The sequence below is a fragment of the Acomys russatus genome, chromosome 2, assembly GCF_903995435.1.
Source record: "Acomys russatus chromosome 2, mAcoRus1.1, whole genome shotgun sequence".
Taxonomy (NCBI): Eukaryota; Metazoa; Chordata; class Mammalia; order Rodentia; family Muridae; genus Acomys; species Acomys russatus.
This window is the reverse complement of record NC_067138.1, coordinates 23128382-23148205: the sequence shown is the minus strand read 5'-3', so window position 1 is coordinate 23148205 and position 19824 is coordinate 23128382. Positions and strand designations below refer to the sequence as shown.

Here is a 19824-nt window from a genome sequence, read left to right as displayed (position 1 = left end):
GATCAGGTTGGCCTTGAACTCACAGAGATCCTGCCTCTGCCTCCTTAGTGTTGGGATTAAAAGCATGCGCCACCATCGCCTGGCAACCTGTATGTAATTTTTAAACTGTCTCTCATTATCTGTGTAAGGTTTTCCACTGAGCCCCAAGATGTAGTAATCACTTTACTTTTCTGCACTTTCCCTAAATGAATGACAGCTCTTTTCAAACTCTAGTTTAAGAAGTTGGCAAGATGTTTTGCCATCATATTTTTTTTACTTATAACTACATCAAAAATCATTCTTTATGCTCAGTTTTCTCACATGCTTGTCTTTACTGATGCTTTTGTATGTTTGCTTTTGTTAATAACGATATAACTTGCTAGTATATTTTGGGTGAGTGTATATATATACACACACACACACACACACATACGCACACATACATACATATGTGTACATACACACACTGTCTTGAGTAATTTGATTACATGTCAATTTTAGCACATAGTCTTGCATAAAGCTCTTATGTACAGAAGAGATTTTGGAAAGAAAGGCAGGTAACTGACATAGGTAATAAGATTTATTTTATTTTAATGATTTGCTCTCACCATGGAATTTGCTTCCACCTATGTTATGCAAACCAAATATGTAGGGTTTGTTGTGTTTGTCTGGGTTGACTGTGTTGACTGGGTAAACTGCAAAACATAAACTGATCCTCATAGTCTTCTAAGTTTATTATTATTGTTTTTGTTACCTGATTTTAAATTTGGTAAAAAGAAGATAAATATCAAAATTTAGCAAAAGAAGATAAAAGACAAAAATCAAATGATTTGTTACATGTGTATACATTCATAAACTAGAAAGACATACACTAAAGTTTTACCAGTAGATTTATGTTGAGATTAGGAGTAATCTTTTTCTTCTACTAGGATAGAACTCAGGACTTATGTATACTGCGCAAATATTCTACCAATGAACTATGTTAGCCCTATGGTTTTTGGTTTTGTTTTTTGTTTTTTTTTTTTTCTGAGACAGGGTTTCCCCATGTAGCTTCGGATGTCCTGGATTCGCTTTGTAGACCAGGCTGGCCTCGAACTCACAGAGATCTGCCTGCCTCTGCCTCCCGAGTGCTGGGATTACAGGTGTGTGCCACTGCACCTGGCTATATTTACATTTCTGAAAGCTTGCTGATAAATTAACTTTAAAGCTAAACAAGTGCTTTTCTCTAAGAAAGTTGGATTAATGTAAAACACGTACCCAGCGACTTGGACATCAGTATCAGTTTGTCCCTGTATTTTGGTTTAAGACAAACAGGATTTCCATTCAGATCCATTTTCCACAGCTTCATCAGTTTTTTCAGTAAAGGCTCCAAGTCCTGTACGCAGGAAAGAAAAAGCCAGGCACGGGAATTTCGTAATTATCAGTGCTCCTAGTGCCATCTGCTTTTAAAGCTGGGAACTGCTTTGTCTACACTAATAGTGGGGTAGCCACAGAGGAGGCTGAACGGGAGGTTCTAAGTTGGGGATCACAGCCCTGCTCTTCATCATGTTGCCCCTAAATTGACCCAATCTATAGGCAAGGAAACACCTTTTCTGCGGAGGATACCCTATTCTTAGCGGAATCCGTAAAAGTGTACACAGTAAGGCATCCGCGGTTGGAAGGCGCAGGGGCCAGCAGCACAGCTGAGCCGCCAGGAAAGGACACGCCCCCACCAGTTGAGCTGCCTGCGGGCTGCTTCCTGTGTCCCAGGCTCCCAGGAATGCCACCCATGCTAGGGAGGAGTTTTGGTGATGCAGCTGTCTTTGAGGCATTTCTGCTTCTGTAAAGTGACCCCTCACCCATCTTCCTATAAGTAACCCCAATAAAACTCATTGGTTCATCGAAGTAAACCACAACACTGCCTGCCAGCATTGCAGGGATTATACATTGTTGCCTACTTTATAATGAAGAACGTGGGAAAATCGTGGCAAACTTCAAAACAGAGTAAAAAGCATTTACTTGCCTGCTCATCACCCACAGACCACACTGAACACGGTTATGTCCTTCTCATCTGTTTTGGCATTGTTATATGTACTTCTGGTCTTTTTTGGGCCTAGAAACTTCTTTTGAAATCATGATCTTACTGTGGTTACAATTTTCTTTTACTTTTTTGTTATTGTTGTTATTATGTTATATATCATCATCATCATCATCATCATGTAGCCCTGACTGGTCTGGCACATACTGTGTAGACCTGGCTGGCTTTGAACTCAAAGGGATCCACTTGACTCTACCTACAGAGTGCTTGGATGAAGAGTATGCACCAACACCAGGCCTGGTGGCACAAGCCTTTAATCCCAGGACTCTGGAGGCAGAGGCAGGTTGATCTCTGTGAGTTCACAGCCAGGCTGGTCTTACAAAGCAAGATCCAGGACAGCCAGGCCTGTTATACAGAGAAAACCTGTCTCAAACACCCCCCACCCCCAAGAAAAAGACCCAAAAAAGTGTGCACCACCACATTCAGCTGTTTTAAATTTTGAGATAACCATCTGCATGCATTTATAGCTTGCCAGAAAATGACCCATTGATATTTAAAGAAAACCTAAGTTAGTCTGAGGTGTACAGGTCCCACAGCCACAGGAAGACAGATAAATGGCACTTCAGAAGCACTTTATAGTTTCTCTTCCTTACGCTCGCTCGTTTCTTTTCTCAGCCAGTGTCAAAGCCCCACCCCAATTCTTTGTCTTCCTGCCAATCCTTTTCTTGCTTTCTCCGCTTCCTCTTTAAAAGTAAATGTGGGCTAGAGAGATGGCTCAGTGGTTAAGAGTGCTGTCTGCTCTTCCAGAGGTCCTGAGTTCAATTCCCAACAATCACATGGTGGCTCACAACTATCTATAATGTAATCTCATGCCCCCTTCTGGCTTGCAGGAGTACATGCACTCATACATAAAATAATTTTTTTTTAAATTAAAAAAATAAAAGTAAATGTTACTTTAACTACTATTTAGTGGAAGAATATATATTTTGAGTGTTTCTTATATATGCCCACAAAGAGGTTTTTTTTTTTTTTTTTTTTTAAGGAAAATTTAAAAAAAAGTAATAGCTTGGCGCTGTGGTGTGCACCTTTAAGCTCAGCACTGGGGAGGTAGAGGCAGGTGGATCTCTGTGAGTTCGAGGCCAGCCTGGTCTACAAAGTGAGTCCAGGACAGCCAAGGCTACATAGAGAACCCCTGTCTCAAAAAATGAGAGAGAGAGAGAGAGAGAGAGAGAGAGAGAGAGAGAGAGAGAGAGAGAGAGAAGAGAGAAGAGAGGAAAGAGAGAAGAGAAGAAAAGAAAAAGTAATGTATTTTGCTTGTCTCTACATCTTGATATTTTTTTTAATAGTACAACAAACATGAGAATGCAGATGTCTCTTCACAATAGTGTCTTTCTGTAGGCACATATCTAGCTCTAGAGTAGAGTCTGTGCTTGACCCAGAGAGATCAAAATAAATCACTTGTGAAAGCAGGAATTGTCTTCTCAGAAGTAGTCCTCTGTTTCCCTGGGCTTTGCTTACTGTGCACATGGCCCTACTTTACTATTATTATTTGGTTTTTCGAGACAGGGTATCTCTGTGTGGTTCTGGCTGTTCTGGAACTCTCAGTTTGTAGACCAGCCTGGACTCGAACTCACCTGAACAGAGCTCCACCTGCCTCTGCCTCCCGAGTGCTGGGACTAATGGCATGCACCACCAACACCCGTCTTTATTTATAAGCGATTGCCATTAGAATAAATTGTTATGCATATAAAGTTCGGAGAACAAAACAAATAAGTTCATAAATATGTTTGGGCTTATTTTTGCCTCTTTGACCACCCTGCTGTTTTCTCCAGCTCCAGCTATTGATTTTGGCTAACACTTGATTTAAAGATGAAACTTTGGACCCTTGACCAACAACTCGTGATCTTCGTGTAAGAAACCTGTCTTCAAAATTATAAGCGCAGCCCTTGGTCTTGGACCTTAGATTTTGCTCTTTCTGAAACATTTGTCCCGTGTTTCACATAGCCATGATTATTTCACGCAAGAATTATGTATTTTACTCTGAAAGCCACGGGGAAGGGACTGTGCGTTGGATGTTTCGTGCCATCGAATATGGTGCCCATAAACAACAAGAGAACTTTGAACTGATACAGATAAAACAGTGGCTGGAGTTTCGTTAATTATTCCTCACTTGATAAATGACCTTGGACATACTTCCTCCAGTGTGTGTTTACTTAAGGCTAAACTAATCCTGTTCTGAAATACCATTACCCTTTGGACACGCTCGGGTTGTTCATTGCCTTCCTGTCCGTAAGAAAATGCTTTCACTCCCCTGCCCTTCAATAAATTACTCAAGGAACCAGACACTTTTCTGGACAGTCTCTGTTTGATAAATGATCATGTCATGCTATCGCTTAGAGGAGAGCTGCAAAATTCTGTGAGCCAATTCCCTTTCCCCCGCAGGCCGGTACCCTGCTCCTGCGTGGGCGTCTGCGGCAGGCAGTGTTCTCTGCTCTAATGATGCCTTGATGAACCTGTATTTGACCAGCCACGCTCCAATCTTTATCGGCAATGTCTGGCCCAACTGTCCTTACCACGTCTAAAGACACCCATTTGTCATCCCGCTGACTGCCTGTCATCATCTGCCTGAGGAAAATCTATACTTTTGGGCTTGTTCCTGACTAAAGTGTGGAGTGAATAAATTTATCTTTGGACTGTGCTGCTTGCCAGGATCAATATTGAGCAGAGGTTGAATAAATTAGAAACTAAGAAAACATGACAGGCTATCGTGGTTTGTTCATTTGTGTATTATAAATCAAATATTTAGTTTATACAAGAGGCAAGCATGTCAAGTTTTCTACTTTTCCCATTCATTCTGAAGACTCTGTACCTCATGATAAATGGTCACCAGAAAACCAATGAATTAAATCACTAATGAATCTGACTGTACGATGAACTTAGGTCGTTTTATTGATTTGGCAAACTTTGCAGACATAAAAACTGTAGGCAAAGATTAAGGGTTTTTTGTTGTTCTTTCAAGTTTTTCTTTTTTCTTTTTTTTTTTTTCTGCACATGCATTTGACTCTCATAGCATTAGCGACTTGATGTTGGTCTAGTGGAGCTCATGACTCAAGATGCAACGTTGGTAAATGTTAATTGAACTGTAAATCATTAAACTGTTTGGTGACTTTATATACTGATATATGCCTGCTTAAAGAGGTTACAGGAAAGAAATGCAAAACCAAAAAGTCAGGAAGCGCCATTTAAAATAGAGCCCCATGAGTTAAAGAATGTATCACCACCACTACCACCACTTGGCTTAAAACTTCTCTTGACCTCTCCTCCTCTGTAGCCAACTTGGGACCTACTTTATTGGGGGAGAGGTAGGTCATCTTCGGCTAACGTTTTCTCAGTGTTCTGCCTATGACTTCACACCTCCTTTCCCTTTTTCATTCTTCTCAACAAAAGAAGAGTGCTATTTCTTATCCCACTAGTCAGTTTTTTGGATCCTGGCCACCTCTGGGCTCTTCTATCTTACATCTTCATTTCCAGTCTTCCTTCTCGGGCCGTTATCTTTTCTCTTATCTACCATCATCAGATCTGTTGACTAGTGCGTCTCAAAGTTTTACATGCATTAAGAATCACAAAGGAGCCAGACGCAGTAGTGCACGCCTGTAACCCCAGCACTGGGGAGGCAGAGGCAGGCAGATCTCTGTGAATTCGAGGCCAGCCTGATTTACAAAGGCAATTCAAGGCAGCCAAGGCTACACAGAAAAACCCTGTCTTGAAAAACCAAAAAAGAAAAAAAGTGGTTTTTTTTCAACCACTGGGCACTGAAAAGGCCCTGATAGCATTATCACTGAACCAAATATCCCCAGTCATGGAGTTTGTAAGCCTTAGTTCTTTGCAGCATTATAATCTGTGGACCATTCCCTTATCACGTAGGGATCCTCCAGGAATCTCTGGCTCCATAAGTCACCAGCCTCTGACCTCAAATGTATGAATGGACTATTTTCTAATAGTTGTTTCTGAGAGATGGGAGCACATCTCATGAAAGACGATGGTGTACATGGCGACCTGTTACCAGGGTTCATCCGTGAAAAGAACTCACTGAACTGAGAAAGAGCCTGAAAGAACGTGTGTGGTGACAGTGCTGTAAAACCTCAACATAGTGACCAGAATCTTCCAGAACCTGACAGCGCCTACGGAGGCAAGGAAGGTGCTAGACCATCAAGAACTCCCTTCTTTTTTTTTTTTTTTTAAATCCTTGACATCTCCTTCAAAAACAGTTTTCCTTCCCTGCCTCACAGAAGAGGGTACATTCACAGTTAGAGACAAGTTTTCTTCCTGTAGCCCACCAGCATGTCCACTGTACTAAAACCTGGCACAGAACATATTTCCTCCTGTATTTGCATCTATGATGGTATTATTATTGACAAGCAGTATGCGGAAGAGCCCTCTATTATCTGACCTCTGCACTGGAGGTAGCCTCAACATCCAACTGTTTATTTGGTGTTTTCAAAGACACTCTAACTCTGCATGACCAAAATTCATGATCTCCTTGTCTCCTGAACCTGTCTCTAGAGTTTTCCACATCTCGTTTACCTGTGTTCCATAGTCCCTATGTCCAACTCAGAACCGAGTCTTGTCTGCTTTACTCTCCACACATTTCTCTGGTTTGCTCACTCCATTTCCCGCCCACTGTGAAGGTTTCTACCACTTCTCATTTCTTGTCAGTCTGGCCTCCTGCAATCTGTTCTCCACACCCTAGTCAAGCAGGATCTTCTCAAAATGCTAACATCTAATTACTTCACAGCTTCAGTGGCTCCCGGTGCTCTCCGAATAAACACAGAACTCGGTGATCCAATGCAGCGGGTCTGCCCACAGCCTCTCTTTGGACTGTCTGTGTGTTCGCCTTAGGGAGCCCTTTCCTTGCCTGTAAGTCTTCTCAAGGAAGTCTGGCACCTTCAGCAACTAATGCAAATCCTCCATTACAAGCTTCCAGGCGGCACCCATTTTACTTTACTTTGCCCCTGGTGATCACACACTCAGTGTTTCCTTCTATTGACCATTAAGAGGTCCTCAGGGCCAGGGATTGCCTGGTTCACGCTGACTGCTGTCTCTAGCACTGCCACAAAGTAGGTATTTCCATGGAATGCACAGGAGATACAGGAATACCATAGGGGCAGGGGATCTGATGTTAGAAGCAGGATAGGAATTAAGAGTGAGACATACAATGGACTGCATTTTGAAGAGGTTCTTTACTCGAGGAGTGACACACATGGAAAGAGAAGGAAAGGTACTGTTTTCTTGTCCTCATCTGCCTCTCAAGTACCCTTGTTATTTATTCTTGCCAAAAGTCCCTGCCCTGGATTAGCTTGGGATAGGTGAGAGTAGGCTGAGAGTAACATGGCTAGGACCTTCTGACAACAATAGATCCTTAGAATGAAAGGAAGGGATGGGGTTCCAGTTGGCCATGCCCTAAATCCCAAAGGCTGTGCCTTGGCTCTACTGTGCTCATGTCTCTAGTCACCCAGTTCTTCTTGTTTTCTTTTTTCTTTTTCGGTTTTTCGAGACAGGGTCTCTCTGTGTAGCCTTGGCTTTCCTGGACTCACTTTGTAGACCAGGCTGGCCTCGAACTCACAGAGATCCACCTGCCTCTGCTTCCCCAGTGCTGGGATTACAGGCATGCTCCAGGACGCTCAGCCCTTTATTGTTTTCTTTTTTCCCACAGAGCTCAAAGGTAGCCTGCAGCCTTTGCAGTACACATCTGGGTTTTTGTTACATGTGGTCTTTTATAAATCCTCTTAGATAGCTAATCTTTTTCACTGTTCAAGTTGCAATCTTGACTGGAAGACTTAGTAACAATCCTTCTAAGAGATCATTATTTTTCTACTTTTTTTTTTTTAAAGTGATTTCCCATGCCAAAATATACTGTAAATATTATCAATTTTTTACTGTATGATACTACATAAAAATCCATGGACAAGACTAACAGGATTTCTCATTGTACTGGGTAATGTAATATAATTATGATTACTTAATAAGATGAGTGACCAGAGTCCATTTGTAATTACATATCTGAATATAAATTCTGAATGTTTCTTTGTGAGATAGTGTAAGTTATCAGCAGAAGCAATCATTTTAACATTACACTTTCTGTGTAATAACAACAGTCAGTTGTTTTCATGTGTCCTCTGTGGACTCATTTGTGGAACCTGCTGGTGTCCATAAAGAAGCAGCTGCTCACTAAGTGCTGAACACTGTAGGTAATTATTGTGGTGCCGCTTGCTTTCTCTAACGATGGCTGTCTTTTCCCCATGGCACAAAGCTGTCGTCGCTGACAGCCTTTTGGATGGAAGTCAGTGACCTTATGCATGGTGTGGGAGATTTTTTCCCCCAAGGTATAGTTTACTACCAGTAGGGTAGAGAAAAAAGAATAGAAAACTTGATGCCATAACCTAGAGATCTGGGATTCAGAAGTTAAATTGATAATTTAATTTAGAAAGGAAGGAATTAATATTCAGACGCTGGGCTCCATCCTTTCACTAAGCCTTCAGAGGAATATTTAAATCACAGAAGCACATTCAGATGTGTCCTAGGCAGGGTCTATATTCAGTTTCCAATAAACTGAGTGTAGGCAAATTTTTTTTTTGCACATTTTTCTGATAGGCTCATATTTTGTAAGCAGCTTGCATTCCTCTTGCAAGTTTTTATATTCCTTCTTTGTTCTATACTTTTGACATTTTAACTATACTACAATGCGGAGGAGTCATTTTTCTTGTCCTATCTTTTTGGATATGCATTTCTTTCACTAGATTTGGGGAACTTTCTGCTCTAATGTAGTTGAATAAGTTTCCCTATGCCTTTAATCTTTTAGCTAGGATAGAGTGCTTCACATTTTCTTCTTGTACCCTGAACATTCTATAGGTTCTATCTAAATATACACCCCAGTATGTCCACGGCTCTTCATCGCCAAGCAACCATCTTCTCCTTTTTTCAAACTTATTATCTTACTTCTTGTCTGCAATAGCATCCCAATTCATATCTTTGCTTTTATTATTGAAGCTCATTCTTCAGACAACAGTGAAATCCTTCTGGAAAAAATACAGTCCTTCCAATGCCTGCCTCTGTAGAATTAGAATTAAGTCATGATTATGTGCTGTTAGTACTGAGTGATCTGGCCCTGATGCCTTTCTTTCTAATCTTGTATTGTAGTGTTGCTTCTGCGTCACTGAACTTTGTGGGCACCTGCTATGCATCAGAAATAAAGGGCCGCCCTGGGAGCCTGCCATAGTGAGCTGACCTCATTTTGGTTCTTTGTATATTGCAAATTGTCCCAGAGAAACACACCTGTTATTTCTTATGCCTGGCATGTTTGCCCTCTAGCTTTCTTTTCTCTTTGAGACAATCTTGCTATGGGGACCAGGCAGCCTTGAACTTGCATCTTTCAGGGTGCCTTTGTCTTTCAAGTGTTGGGATTATAGCTATGTGCTACTATACTCAGTTTAGGACTGAATCCTTCCTGCCCACTTTGATAGAATGCTAGACAGATGTATATGTGTCCAACAGATAGCTGATCAGTGTAGTGACATGGGGTGGTATAACATAGTAAGGCATTACTTTAGTGCAAATTAGAATAAGTTGCTGTTTCTGTTCTCCACAAAGCATCAGGGGACAACCAGGAGTAGTGCCAGTTCCTAAAAACTCATGTGTTGGTAGAATAGAGTTAGAGAAGAAGAAACTTTGTCTCTAGAGGAAAAGGTTTGATGGACAAATAATGTAGATAGAAAAAGCATATAGCACATTAGATTGGTGAAATATGAAGACCTTGGGTATAGAGGATAAAACATGTATGACACTAATAGTCATACTTAAGAAGTAGAAGCCGGGAGGTGGTGGAGCACATCTTTAATCCCAGCACTCAGGGAGGCAGAGGCAGGCAGATCTCTGTGAGTTTGGGGCCAGCCTGATCTACAGAGTGAGTTCCAGGACATCGAGGCTATACAGAGAAACCCTGACTCTGAAAACAAACAAACAGACAGACATATACCTACCCACTTACCCATACACACAAACATACACACACAAAATACAAACAAACAGCTGGGTATACTGGTGCATGCCTTTAATCCCAGCATTCGGGAGGCAGAGACAGGGGGATCACTGTGAGTTCAAGGCCAGGCTGGTCTACAAATTAGTCCAGCAAAGGCTACACAGAGAAACCCTGTGTAAAACCAAAACAAAATACAAAAAACAAAACAAACAAACAAAAAAACCAAAACAAACAAAAAGTAGAGATTCAGAAGATAGTTTTAAAATAAATACAGAATACTTTTTCCATTTTTAAATTGGTTTTTCATGACAGGATTTCTCTGTGTGCAGCCTTGGCTGTCCTGGACTCACTCTGTAGACTAGGCTGGCCTCGAACTCAGAAATTTGCCTGCCTCTGCCTCCCAAGTGCTGGAATTAAAGGCTTGTGCTGCCACCACCTGGCCAGAACAGTTTCTTTTCTTTTCTTTTTTTTTTTAGATTTATTTATTATTATGTATACATTGCTCTACCCACATGCCAGAAGAGGGCATCAGATCACATTATAGATGGTTTTGAGCCACCATGTGGTTGCTGGGAATTGGACAGTTAGTGCTCTTAACCTCTGAATAATTTTTTCTTAAGTGGCACATTCTGTACCTATCTCAAAGCCCCAATTCCGTGTAAGTTCTTTAGATCATCTTCCGTCATGTTACCTTCACGTGCATCAGCTGGTTGTCCACTGCGATCAGGTGATTAAGATTCTCCAGCATTTCTAAGTCTCTTATGTCATCAATATTATTGTTGCTGATATTCAAAACAGAGAGGGATTTCTGAAAGAGAAATAACCAAGTTAGCATTAGTCAGTCACGTACGTGCTACCTGTTGGAAGCAAAGGTCTTAGGCCTTAGCAGCTTCAAAGCAATAGCCCAGGCTGTTCTTTAGGCAAGAAACAAAAGCCATGGAGATGCTGTTCCAACGTTTTTTGTTCATATGGAACTTTGAGAGCTCGAGCGTGTGATATAGCTGGCTTTTGCCTCTAGTTCCCTCCATAGCACTAGGTTCCTCCTCCAGAGTACAACATGAGTTTATAAAGTAAGGACACTACAGTTTTAAAAAAGAAAGTAAAAGTAACCGCTCAATAAAGACAGAAATGCTTATAAGCACATGACTATTCTGTGCTAAATATCACACCGGGAATAAGTCATGACCTGACATGAAACAATGTCTCTCTCCATGGGCTGGAGAGATGGCTCAGAGGTTAAGAGCACTGACTGCTCTTCCAAAGGTTCCAAGTTCAATTCCAAGCAACTACTTGGTGGCTCATAACCATCTATGATGAGATCTGGTGCCCTCTTCTGGCTTACTGGCCCACATTCAGGCAGAATGGTATGTAAATAGTTATATTTTTAAAAAGTCTCCTTTTTTAAATCTTTCCTTCTTTAGTTTTCTCTTGAAAATTCATTTGTTCAGAAGGCACTTGCAATAGTAATTATTGCTGTGCTAGCGATTAAGATGAGAACATAATATACTATATGGCAATACTAAATAAGCAATCTTAACACTTGAGGCTTGGGAATTTCTGTCAAATCTAGCTGCCAAGACAACCACGCACAGCCAACCTTCAGAAAAACCTTCCTGACATTTGAAGTCAATTAATGTCTATTATTTGTACAAAGCAATGCATCTCATTATGACATTTCTGTTCATGATAAAATGAACTGGTTGTACTCACCCACCTGCTGCCCTTTTCTGACCCTGCCACTAATACTTTTTAAGACTTGAGATAACTGGGAAAAAAAATGATGCTTTAGTATTTAGATTTCAGAATCTGTGCAAACGCTAAGCTAACAAAATGTTTCTGTGGTGTTCTGTGATAAAACTGAAAACAAGGAATGATGTTACGCCTCTCTCAGGGCACTGACATGTGTTAAGCACTGCTGAAATTGGCCAGTGGTTTTTTTGTTTTGTTTTGTTTTGATTTGATTTTGGTTTCTGAGAGAGGGTTTTTCTGTGTAGCCTTCGCTGTCCTGGACTCACTTTGTAGACCAGGCTGGCCTCGAACTCACAGCAATCCACCTGCCTCTTGGCCAGTGTTAACAGTGTCTTACAGTCTTACCTTCTGATGGTCATTTTCCTGTAAATAAGCAGAAGACATTGGGGATGGTGCAGTTCAACTCCTAACTTCCTTAAACTTTGTTGCCTGATTTCCTTTAGCAAAAGGAATGCCTACCAACTACCTAGCCAGATTACCCATAGGTCAGCATCAACTCCTTTTTTTTGTTTTGTTTTGTTTTGCTTTTTTCAAGACAGGGTTTCTCTGTGTAGCCTTGGTTATCCTGGACTTGCTTTGTAGACCAGGGTGGCTTTGAACTCACAGAGATCCACCTGCCTCTGGTTCCCTGAGTGCTGGAATTACAGGCTTGGCTCAGCATCAGCTACTTTTAACACGCATGGACACCTTGAGAAACTACACAATGATTACTGCAATCACAAACATCTGTGAACTGTAGATGACCCTACAACCATTTCCACATAGGCAACAGAGGAAATGCTTTCTCCTCTTGGCCCAGCAGAAGACCACTGCCACTGACCATAAACAGGCAAAGCAGTGATTGGTACAAACCCAGGTCTCCATTGATATGCAAAGTGTGCAAATACAGACCTTGATTTGCATGCAAGGCATGCTGAGATTGGTCGAAACATTCCTTCTGTGGTTATGTAAACCTGCTCACCCACTTCTTGTGTCAGCTGGGAGGAGGTGTCCTCCTGTGCTCCTCATAGTTTCCCTTTTCGGGCCTATTTGTAGCACCATGGGCTGAAATGGTAGTGCAAGAAGGAAGCAGCAGAAATTACAACGCTGCAGCAGCAGCAGCAGCAGCAGCAGCAGCAGCAGCAGCAGCACCTGAAACAGCTGAGTCATCAGCAGGTGGAGCTGCAAGAGTGGCAATGCAACTAGCTGCATGCTAACAACAACGGGCAGAGGCAGCTGGATAATTTGAGAGTGTGACCAGTGCAGGGACAAGGGGTAGAGGGAGTATGTGGCAGACAGAGAGAGAGAGAGAGGCCTCTGTAAAGAGCCTTGGAGGAGAGGTGGCAGGACCTGGGCACTGGAATAGTTCTCAAGAACTGACAAGCCTTTAGGAACTCGGATCTCAGGCATCCAGACCCAAGAGCTGCAGTTGAGGGCTGAGGACCCTGATACCCAGACCTTCCCAGAAGCTGCCACGAAGGTTGGTTCAAGGGCTACAGAAGAGCCACGACTGATAGGCCTCTGTGAAAGCTGTAATACTTAGAGAGCCTAAGGGTCCCCAGACCCAAAGCTCACTGCTGTCCAACATGGAGCTTCCAAAGAGCCTATAACCTCCATCACTCAGGAGACTGAGGCAGAAGGATCACAAGTTCAAGGCCTACCTGTGTTAGAGTCAGTCAAGGCCAACCTCAAGCAAATTAGGGAGACCTTGTCCCCAAATAAGAAGTAAGAAGAGGCCGTGGGTACTAGAGTAGCGGCAGAGCCCTTGCTTAGCACACAGAGTTTAGGTCCAAATCCCTAGTGCTGGGATTAATAAAACAAACACCTGCCGAAGAACACCCTTGCAGAGCTTCTTGCTCCTGGTTTTCTCCCCAGGAAGAACAAAAGCCGGCAGTGACTAGGCAGGTTTGTAACCTGTGTCTAGTTGTCCCTTCAGTTGGGTGGGGCTAGTTGTAGCAGTTGATGTTGAGATGTGGCTGGTGACAACACAGCAGAGTCCATGGGGAGTAGGTGGCATAGTAACCCGGTCTCGGTTGTCTAAGGACCATGTTCTTTCCATTTCTGGGTTCTCTAAATCAAAACTAACGAAAGCTGTGCAATTGTGTCCCATTTATAAACCTGCTACCCCAGGAATGAAAGTAGCGTGACAAAGACTTATACGGGTTTTAGGACTAGCAGTGACTCCAGTGCTGAATCTTGCATCTCAGCTTAAGACTGGCTGTCAAGGAACACAGCGGGGTCCTCAGACCTGGATTGTGCACACACCACAACTCCAAGGTTTTGGTTTGGAGGTTGATGCCAGCCTGATGTTGTTATCTCAAAAAACAAAAACAAAAACAAAAACAAAAACCCTCAAAACAAAGAACGCCTGCCCAGTGATTGTCCATTCCCTTTTTCCTTAAGGTTTTCCCCAAATTTAAAAAATGAGCCATGATGATCAGCAACGCCCACAATATGGGCCTCTGCTCACATAGCTTGCTCATGTTGTTCTTTCATTCCTGCTAGTTCTAGGATGTAGGCAGCAATGCCCTGTTTACTGTAGGACTGAGAGATGGCAAGAGAATCAGTAGTAGCCCACAGCTCTCAGTGGACAGAGGAGCAGGTTATGTACCAAGTACCCCCTCGGCCCCTCCAGCTCCACCAAGACTTATTCATCACTGCACTCCTGTCCAGACATTTGAGTATGGCCTTACTGACAGAGAACGAAGAGTCCTTGGGTCAAACAGAAGCTTTTCTCCCAGGGGAAGCCTCTGACTTTCAACGTGAAGCTCCCTCAGTTCTTCTAATCCTTCCAAACCTTCTATGACCGCAATATAATTGCCTCCCAGATATCTGCAAAACAGACATGGTTTCACATAGGTTTTCTGAGGATGCTATGGAACTTATTTATTTACTCACTTTATACCCTGACCTTGCCTACAAGATGGGCAGGAGTAAAAATAGAGCAGGAGTAAAAATAGAGCAGGGATTGAGGGAATATCCAACCAATGCCTGGCCCGACCTCAGAACGCTGTGGGCTTTAAAGACACTAAATATATAACAAGGAGGGCAGGAGAGATGGCCACTGGATAAACCACTTGCTTTGCAAGCATGAGGACCTTAGTTCGAATCTCCAGGTCCCACATAAAGCTGGTCTTGTTATGAGAGTTAGTAATCCCAGAGCTTTCAAGAGATGGAAGGTGGAGACACAAGAATCCCCAGAAGCGTGTGGTTCACAAAGGAGACTCTGTCTCAAACAAGGTGCAAGGGGAGGCTGGCGTTGTTCTCCCCCCTTCAAATGCTCATTCCTGCATCCACACACAAGAATGTGTGCATATACACATGCTCAACTTATTTCTGTGTGTGTGTGCGTGTGCATGCGTGCGTGTGTTCAGGTGCCCTCAGAGGCCAAAACAGGCCATCAGATCCCTTGGAGCTGGAGTTACAGGCAATTCTAAGCCACTCAACGTGGGTGCTGAGAACTGAACTCAGGTCCTCTGCAGGGACCGTACATGTAATTAACCACTGAGCTATCTCTCTAACCTCCCTATTAATCATCAGCATTTTTTTTCTTTTGGTGTTTCAAGACAGGGTTTCTCTGTGTAGCCTTGACTGTCCTGGCGATAATCAGCAACTTTTAAACAATCAAATCTGTATCCATTTCCTTTGGAAATCAAGGCCTTTTTGTGATTCTGAAGGGCACAGAACTTACCTGAGTTACATGGAAACATTTTGACCAATAGAACTTAAATGATGAGAATGCTTTATTCCTAAAAGCTCATTAGACAATTTATTCTCTCTTCCAAAAGGTAAGTATATCAAGCTGTTTTGATTTTTGAAACAGGACTTTATCTTGTACCCAGGCTGGCCTTGAACTTCTAGTAATGCTCTTACCAAGCCTTCTGAGAGCTGAGATTACAAACAGGAACCATTATGCCCAGCTTATCAGTTTAAATAAGACATAAGCTATTGTAGATGAACATATTACATCTAAGAGGATAAAATTAAAATTGAGACCTGTTCCATGAAACTAGTGAGAATCAGACTTAAACATGCATTCCGTTTAGCTTTGCAACCTAACGTAAACCTTGGAAATGCTCGCCAGTACACAGTATGCACAAGAATTGGAAGAAAAAATAAGCAGTTAACAGGATTAAAAAATAAAAGCACTTACAGTTTTTCCAGTTTCTTTAGTGACCTGAGGTTCTCAATGCAGGAAATGCAATTGTTCTGCAGGTACAAGTGGGTGAGATTTGTGGTGTAATTCAGGTTAGTGACATGACTAATGCGGTTATCATATAAATACAAAACACTCAGGTTTTTGCAATGAGAGAGGTCATCCTGAAAAAGACAAAACAGGTCCTATTTATTTTCCCCTGAAAGCTTAGAAGTTGGGTCTTATGAAAGTTTTTTACTTGAGCATTCTACAAATCTCCCTAAGGCTCTTATAAAATAACATCTCTTGCCCTTAGCACAGTAAAAATAAGACTATAATGATCACAAAATAATTTTGAACTTTAGAATTCTGTAACTTTAACAGTAAACTTGCCTTTCTTTCTTTCTTTTTTGAGACAGAGTTTCTCTGTGTAGCCTTGATTGTCCTGGACTCACTTTGTAGACCAGGCTGGCCTTGAACTCACAGTGATCTGCCTGCCTCTGCTGCAGAGTGCTGGGATTACAGGTATATGCCACTGTGCCCAGCTCAAAACTGCATTTCTTTATCTTAAACAGATTTCCTGGGAAGCAATTAGACTCTCCTGAAAGTTTAAAGTTGTCCAAACATAACAAAGCAGGGCATAATCTTTCTGTAGGATTAGAACTGTGTGGCTTATAATATTGAAAACTAGAAATGATCCAGTAGTCAAGAATACTGGGCAGCTGGGCCTTTAACCTTATGAAAGAGGCTGAAGTCCATGGATCTCTATAAAGTCAACATTATCCTGGTCTATGTGGTGAGCTCCAAGACAGGCAGGGTAAGAGAATGAGACCCTGTCTCAAGAAAGAAAAAATAAAATAAAATAAAAATAAACCTGAAACTATGATCTGAATACTATACAGCAAACTTTCATTTCTTTTCAGACTTTGTAATAGTGAAAGCATTGGTTCATTATGACCCACTACTGTAATTATATAAGTAGCTGGGTGGGTGTGCTGGCAAAACACCTTTAATCCCAGCACTTAGGAGGAGGAGGAGGAGGTGGCAGCAGGCACTCTCTGTGAGTTCAACCGCCTGGTCTGCATATGGAGTTTCAGGACAGCCAAGACTACATAGAGACCCTGTCGCAAACAAAACTCAACAAAAAACCATACCAAACAAACAAAAAATATATGAATACACGCTGGGTTTCAGCAGCTAAATAAAATGGTTGTCTGTGAGGAGATTTAAATCCTAAAAGTGAATGGTGTGTTGTAAAAGACTACTGTTTTCTTAGCCATGAAGCAGCCTAGAGCAGTTAGACTGGAGGATGACAGTTCTGCCAGACCGCTGGGCCGCCATTAAGAGCACATTTGGGAATTTTAAGTCTTCACATCACTCTTATTTCAGTGTACACTATTTTAACCGATTTGCTTTCTTCTTAACAAAGGTCCTTTACAGCACAGGAATACTGATTGATCTGCAGTTAAAAACAGATTAAAGCATTTTAGATTTATTTATTTTATATGCACGAGAGTTTTGCCTGCAAGTATCTATGTGCCTAGTTCCCTCAGAGGCCAGAGGAAGGCTTTAAATTCCTTGGAACTGCATTGAGCCACATGTGTGTGCGGGGAATTGAACCCTAGTCCTCTGCAAGAGCAACTAAACTGCTGAGCCTCCTCCCCCATTCTCTGTCTCCAAAAAAAAAAAAAAGCTTTCAGTCTTCCCAGAGACAGTGTGTGCATGGAGTGAGGACATAAGAGTGCTTCAGGCAACAAGAGAAACATGAGGTTGAGGTTGTGTAACTGCATTCCTGGGGAAAACAGAATGGTACAGAGGCTGCTTGCGGTGGTACTTGCCTGCAATCCTCGTACTTGGAGGCTGAGACAGAAATATTATGAGTTTTAGTTGAGCACGGCAGCTTTTAATCCTGCCCCTTGGGAGGCAGAGGCCAGCCTGGTTTGCAGAGTGAGTTCCAGGACAGCCAGGACCACTCAGAAAAGCCTTGTCTAATACAACTGACCCAGAATAACATGTGTTTACATAATTAAAGTACAGGCAAAAACTTCATCTTTGAGCTTTTCTTGGAGAAAAGGGGTGACTGGGCATTGAACACAGGGCCTTGGGTATGCTGAGCGTCTGTTGCCACTGGGTTTCTTCTCCCCACCACTGTGGAAGTTCTGAAGTCTTATTACCCCCCCCCCAACCCCCCACCCCGAAACAGGTCTCACTGTATAGCTCAGGCTGCTTTTGAACTTGAAATCCTCCTGTTTCAGCCTCCCAGTGCTGGGGTTATAGGGGAGTGCCTAACTTATCTCTTAACCTTTTGATGTTACAAAAGCATTCCAAGGAATGGCACAAGAGCAAGAACTTTCCAAATCCTGTTGGCTGTGCAAACACAGGAATACTCGGGACAGCTCCACATATCTAGTAGATGTTTGTAAAACACAGTGCTGTATTTTACAGAAACTTAATATGCTAAGTACCAAGAGAAGGAAATGAAAATAGGAACATAATGTAAAGCTTCTGGTAAAAATATAGCTAATAAGCATAATCAAATTAGAAGTATTATACTGGGTATGCCCTCAAAAACCAATAAAGTTTATATTGCTGTTCCAAAACAAAATAATATAAAGTTCTTACAATCGCATCTATATTTCTGTCTGAAAAATTTATGTGTGTTATTTTCTTCAGGCACTGTGCAATGGTTTCTTCTTTTCTGGGTTTAAGGTTGCTGTTTTTGGCAATTAAATCCAGGGTCAGTCGAACCATGGTTTCTGTATAACTCAAACACTCAGTGAAAACTCCATTTGGACGCCATGTCCAGAAGCAGGCATAGGTGTTGTTTCCAACTTTCTAAAAAGTAAAGGGAACAAAGAGTATTGTGATATAGAGACATTTAGGAAAGGCTGAGTTACTTAACTTTGCACATGTACAACTGTTTGGTAAGCCAGGCTGTAGGCATTTATGCCTTCTGGGATTTTCTACATTTACGGTCAACTCTTTCCATTAAAACATTTAAAACTAGGACAAGGCATGGTGGCACACACTTTTAATCCCAGCACTAGGGAAGCAGAGGCAGGTGGATTTCTGTGAGTTTGAGGCCAGCCTGGTCTAAAAAGTGAGTCCAGGCCATCCAACTTGGCTACACAGAGAAACCATGTCTCAAAAAACAAAACAAAACAAACAACAACAACAAAACCAATTTAAAACCAAGGTTAGGTATGGTGGCCCACAATCCTAGTACTTGGGAGGCAGACGCAGGTGGATGGATCTCTTCCTTTTAAGGCCAGTCAAGGCTACATAGTTAGACTCTGTCTCCAACCAACCAACCAACCAACCAACCAACAAAACATTTAAAACACAAAAATTAATTAAATGCACATTACTTATTTGCTTTTAATTGTATGTAGTTTGAACTGGGATCTAGCTGTGTAGCTCTGGCTGGCTTGGGACTTGCTGCCATGCTGGCTTTGGGACTGGCTGCCATTTTCCTGCCTGCTCTTGCTGAGTTCTGGGATTATAGGCCTGTGCCAACACAAAGTGGCGGCACTCTTGGCTCCGTCCTCTCCTTGATTTTTATTTTTTAGAGGGTCTCACCTGTATTGCCCAGGCTGGTCTCTAATTTGGGATCTTTCTGCCCAGCCCTCAGCACTGGGCTTAAAGGCTTAAGCCACCATGCCTTACTTTCACTCATTTTCCTCCCCCAGAGCAACAGTGAATTGTGGTTGTGGGCACCTCCTTTTCTTCCCCTTCTTCATTTTCTTTTTCCTAGTGCTGCAATAGAATCCAGGGTCATTACATGCTAGGCCATCACTTTACCATCAAGCTGCATCCTGTGTCCTAAGGTGAACATCTTTTAAAATGATGATTTTTTTCCCCCTTTGAGTTAAAAAAGGACACCACGGAAAACTCTCCAATGCTCTTATTCATAGGTGGAGAAATTCGGAG

The 19824-nt window shown here is 42.1% G+C and overlaps 1 protein-coding gene across 3 annotated transcripts in view; it reads right to left on the bottom strand.

The window, feature by feature from the left end:
• The window catches only part of Ppp1r42 (protein phosphatase 1 regulatory subunit 42), a 35126-nt gene extending 16418 nt beyond the window's left edge, over positions 1 to 18708 (bottom strand). For all 3 annotated transcript variants that reach the window (XR_007832083.1, XM_051159282.1, XM_051159288.1), the window contains exons 1-5: positions 18517 to 18708; positions 15913 to 16079; positions 14453 to 14591; positions 10723 to 10839; positions 1237 to 1354 (exon numbers count right to left, since the gene is read on the bottom strand). Coding sequence is in view for 2 of the 3 variants with exons in the window: in XM_051159282.1 (XP_051015239.1) it covers positions 1237 to 1354; positions 10723 to 10839; positions 14453 to 14591; positions 15913 to 16079; positions 18517 to 18645 (670 nt within the window). In the remaining variant the exon portion in view is untranslated. The remainder of the gene's footprint in view (positions 1 to 1236; positions 1355 to 10722; positions 10840 to 14452; positions 14592 to 15912; positions 16080 to 18516) is intronic.
• Between the last annotated feature and the right edge of the window lie 1116 nt (positions 18709 to 19824).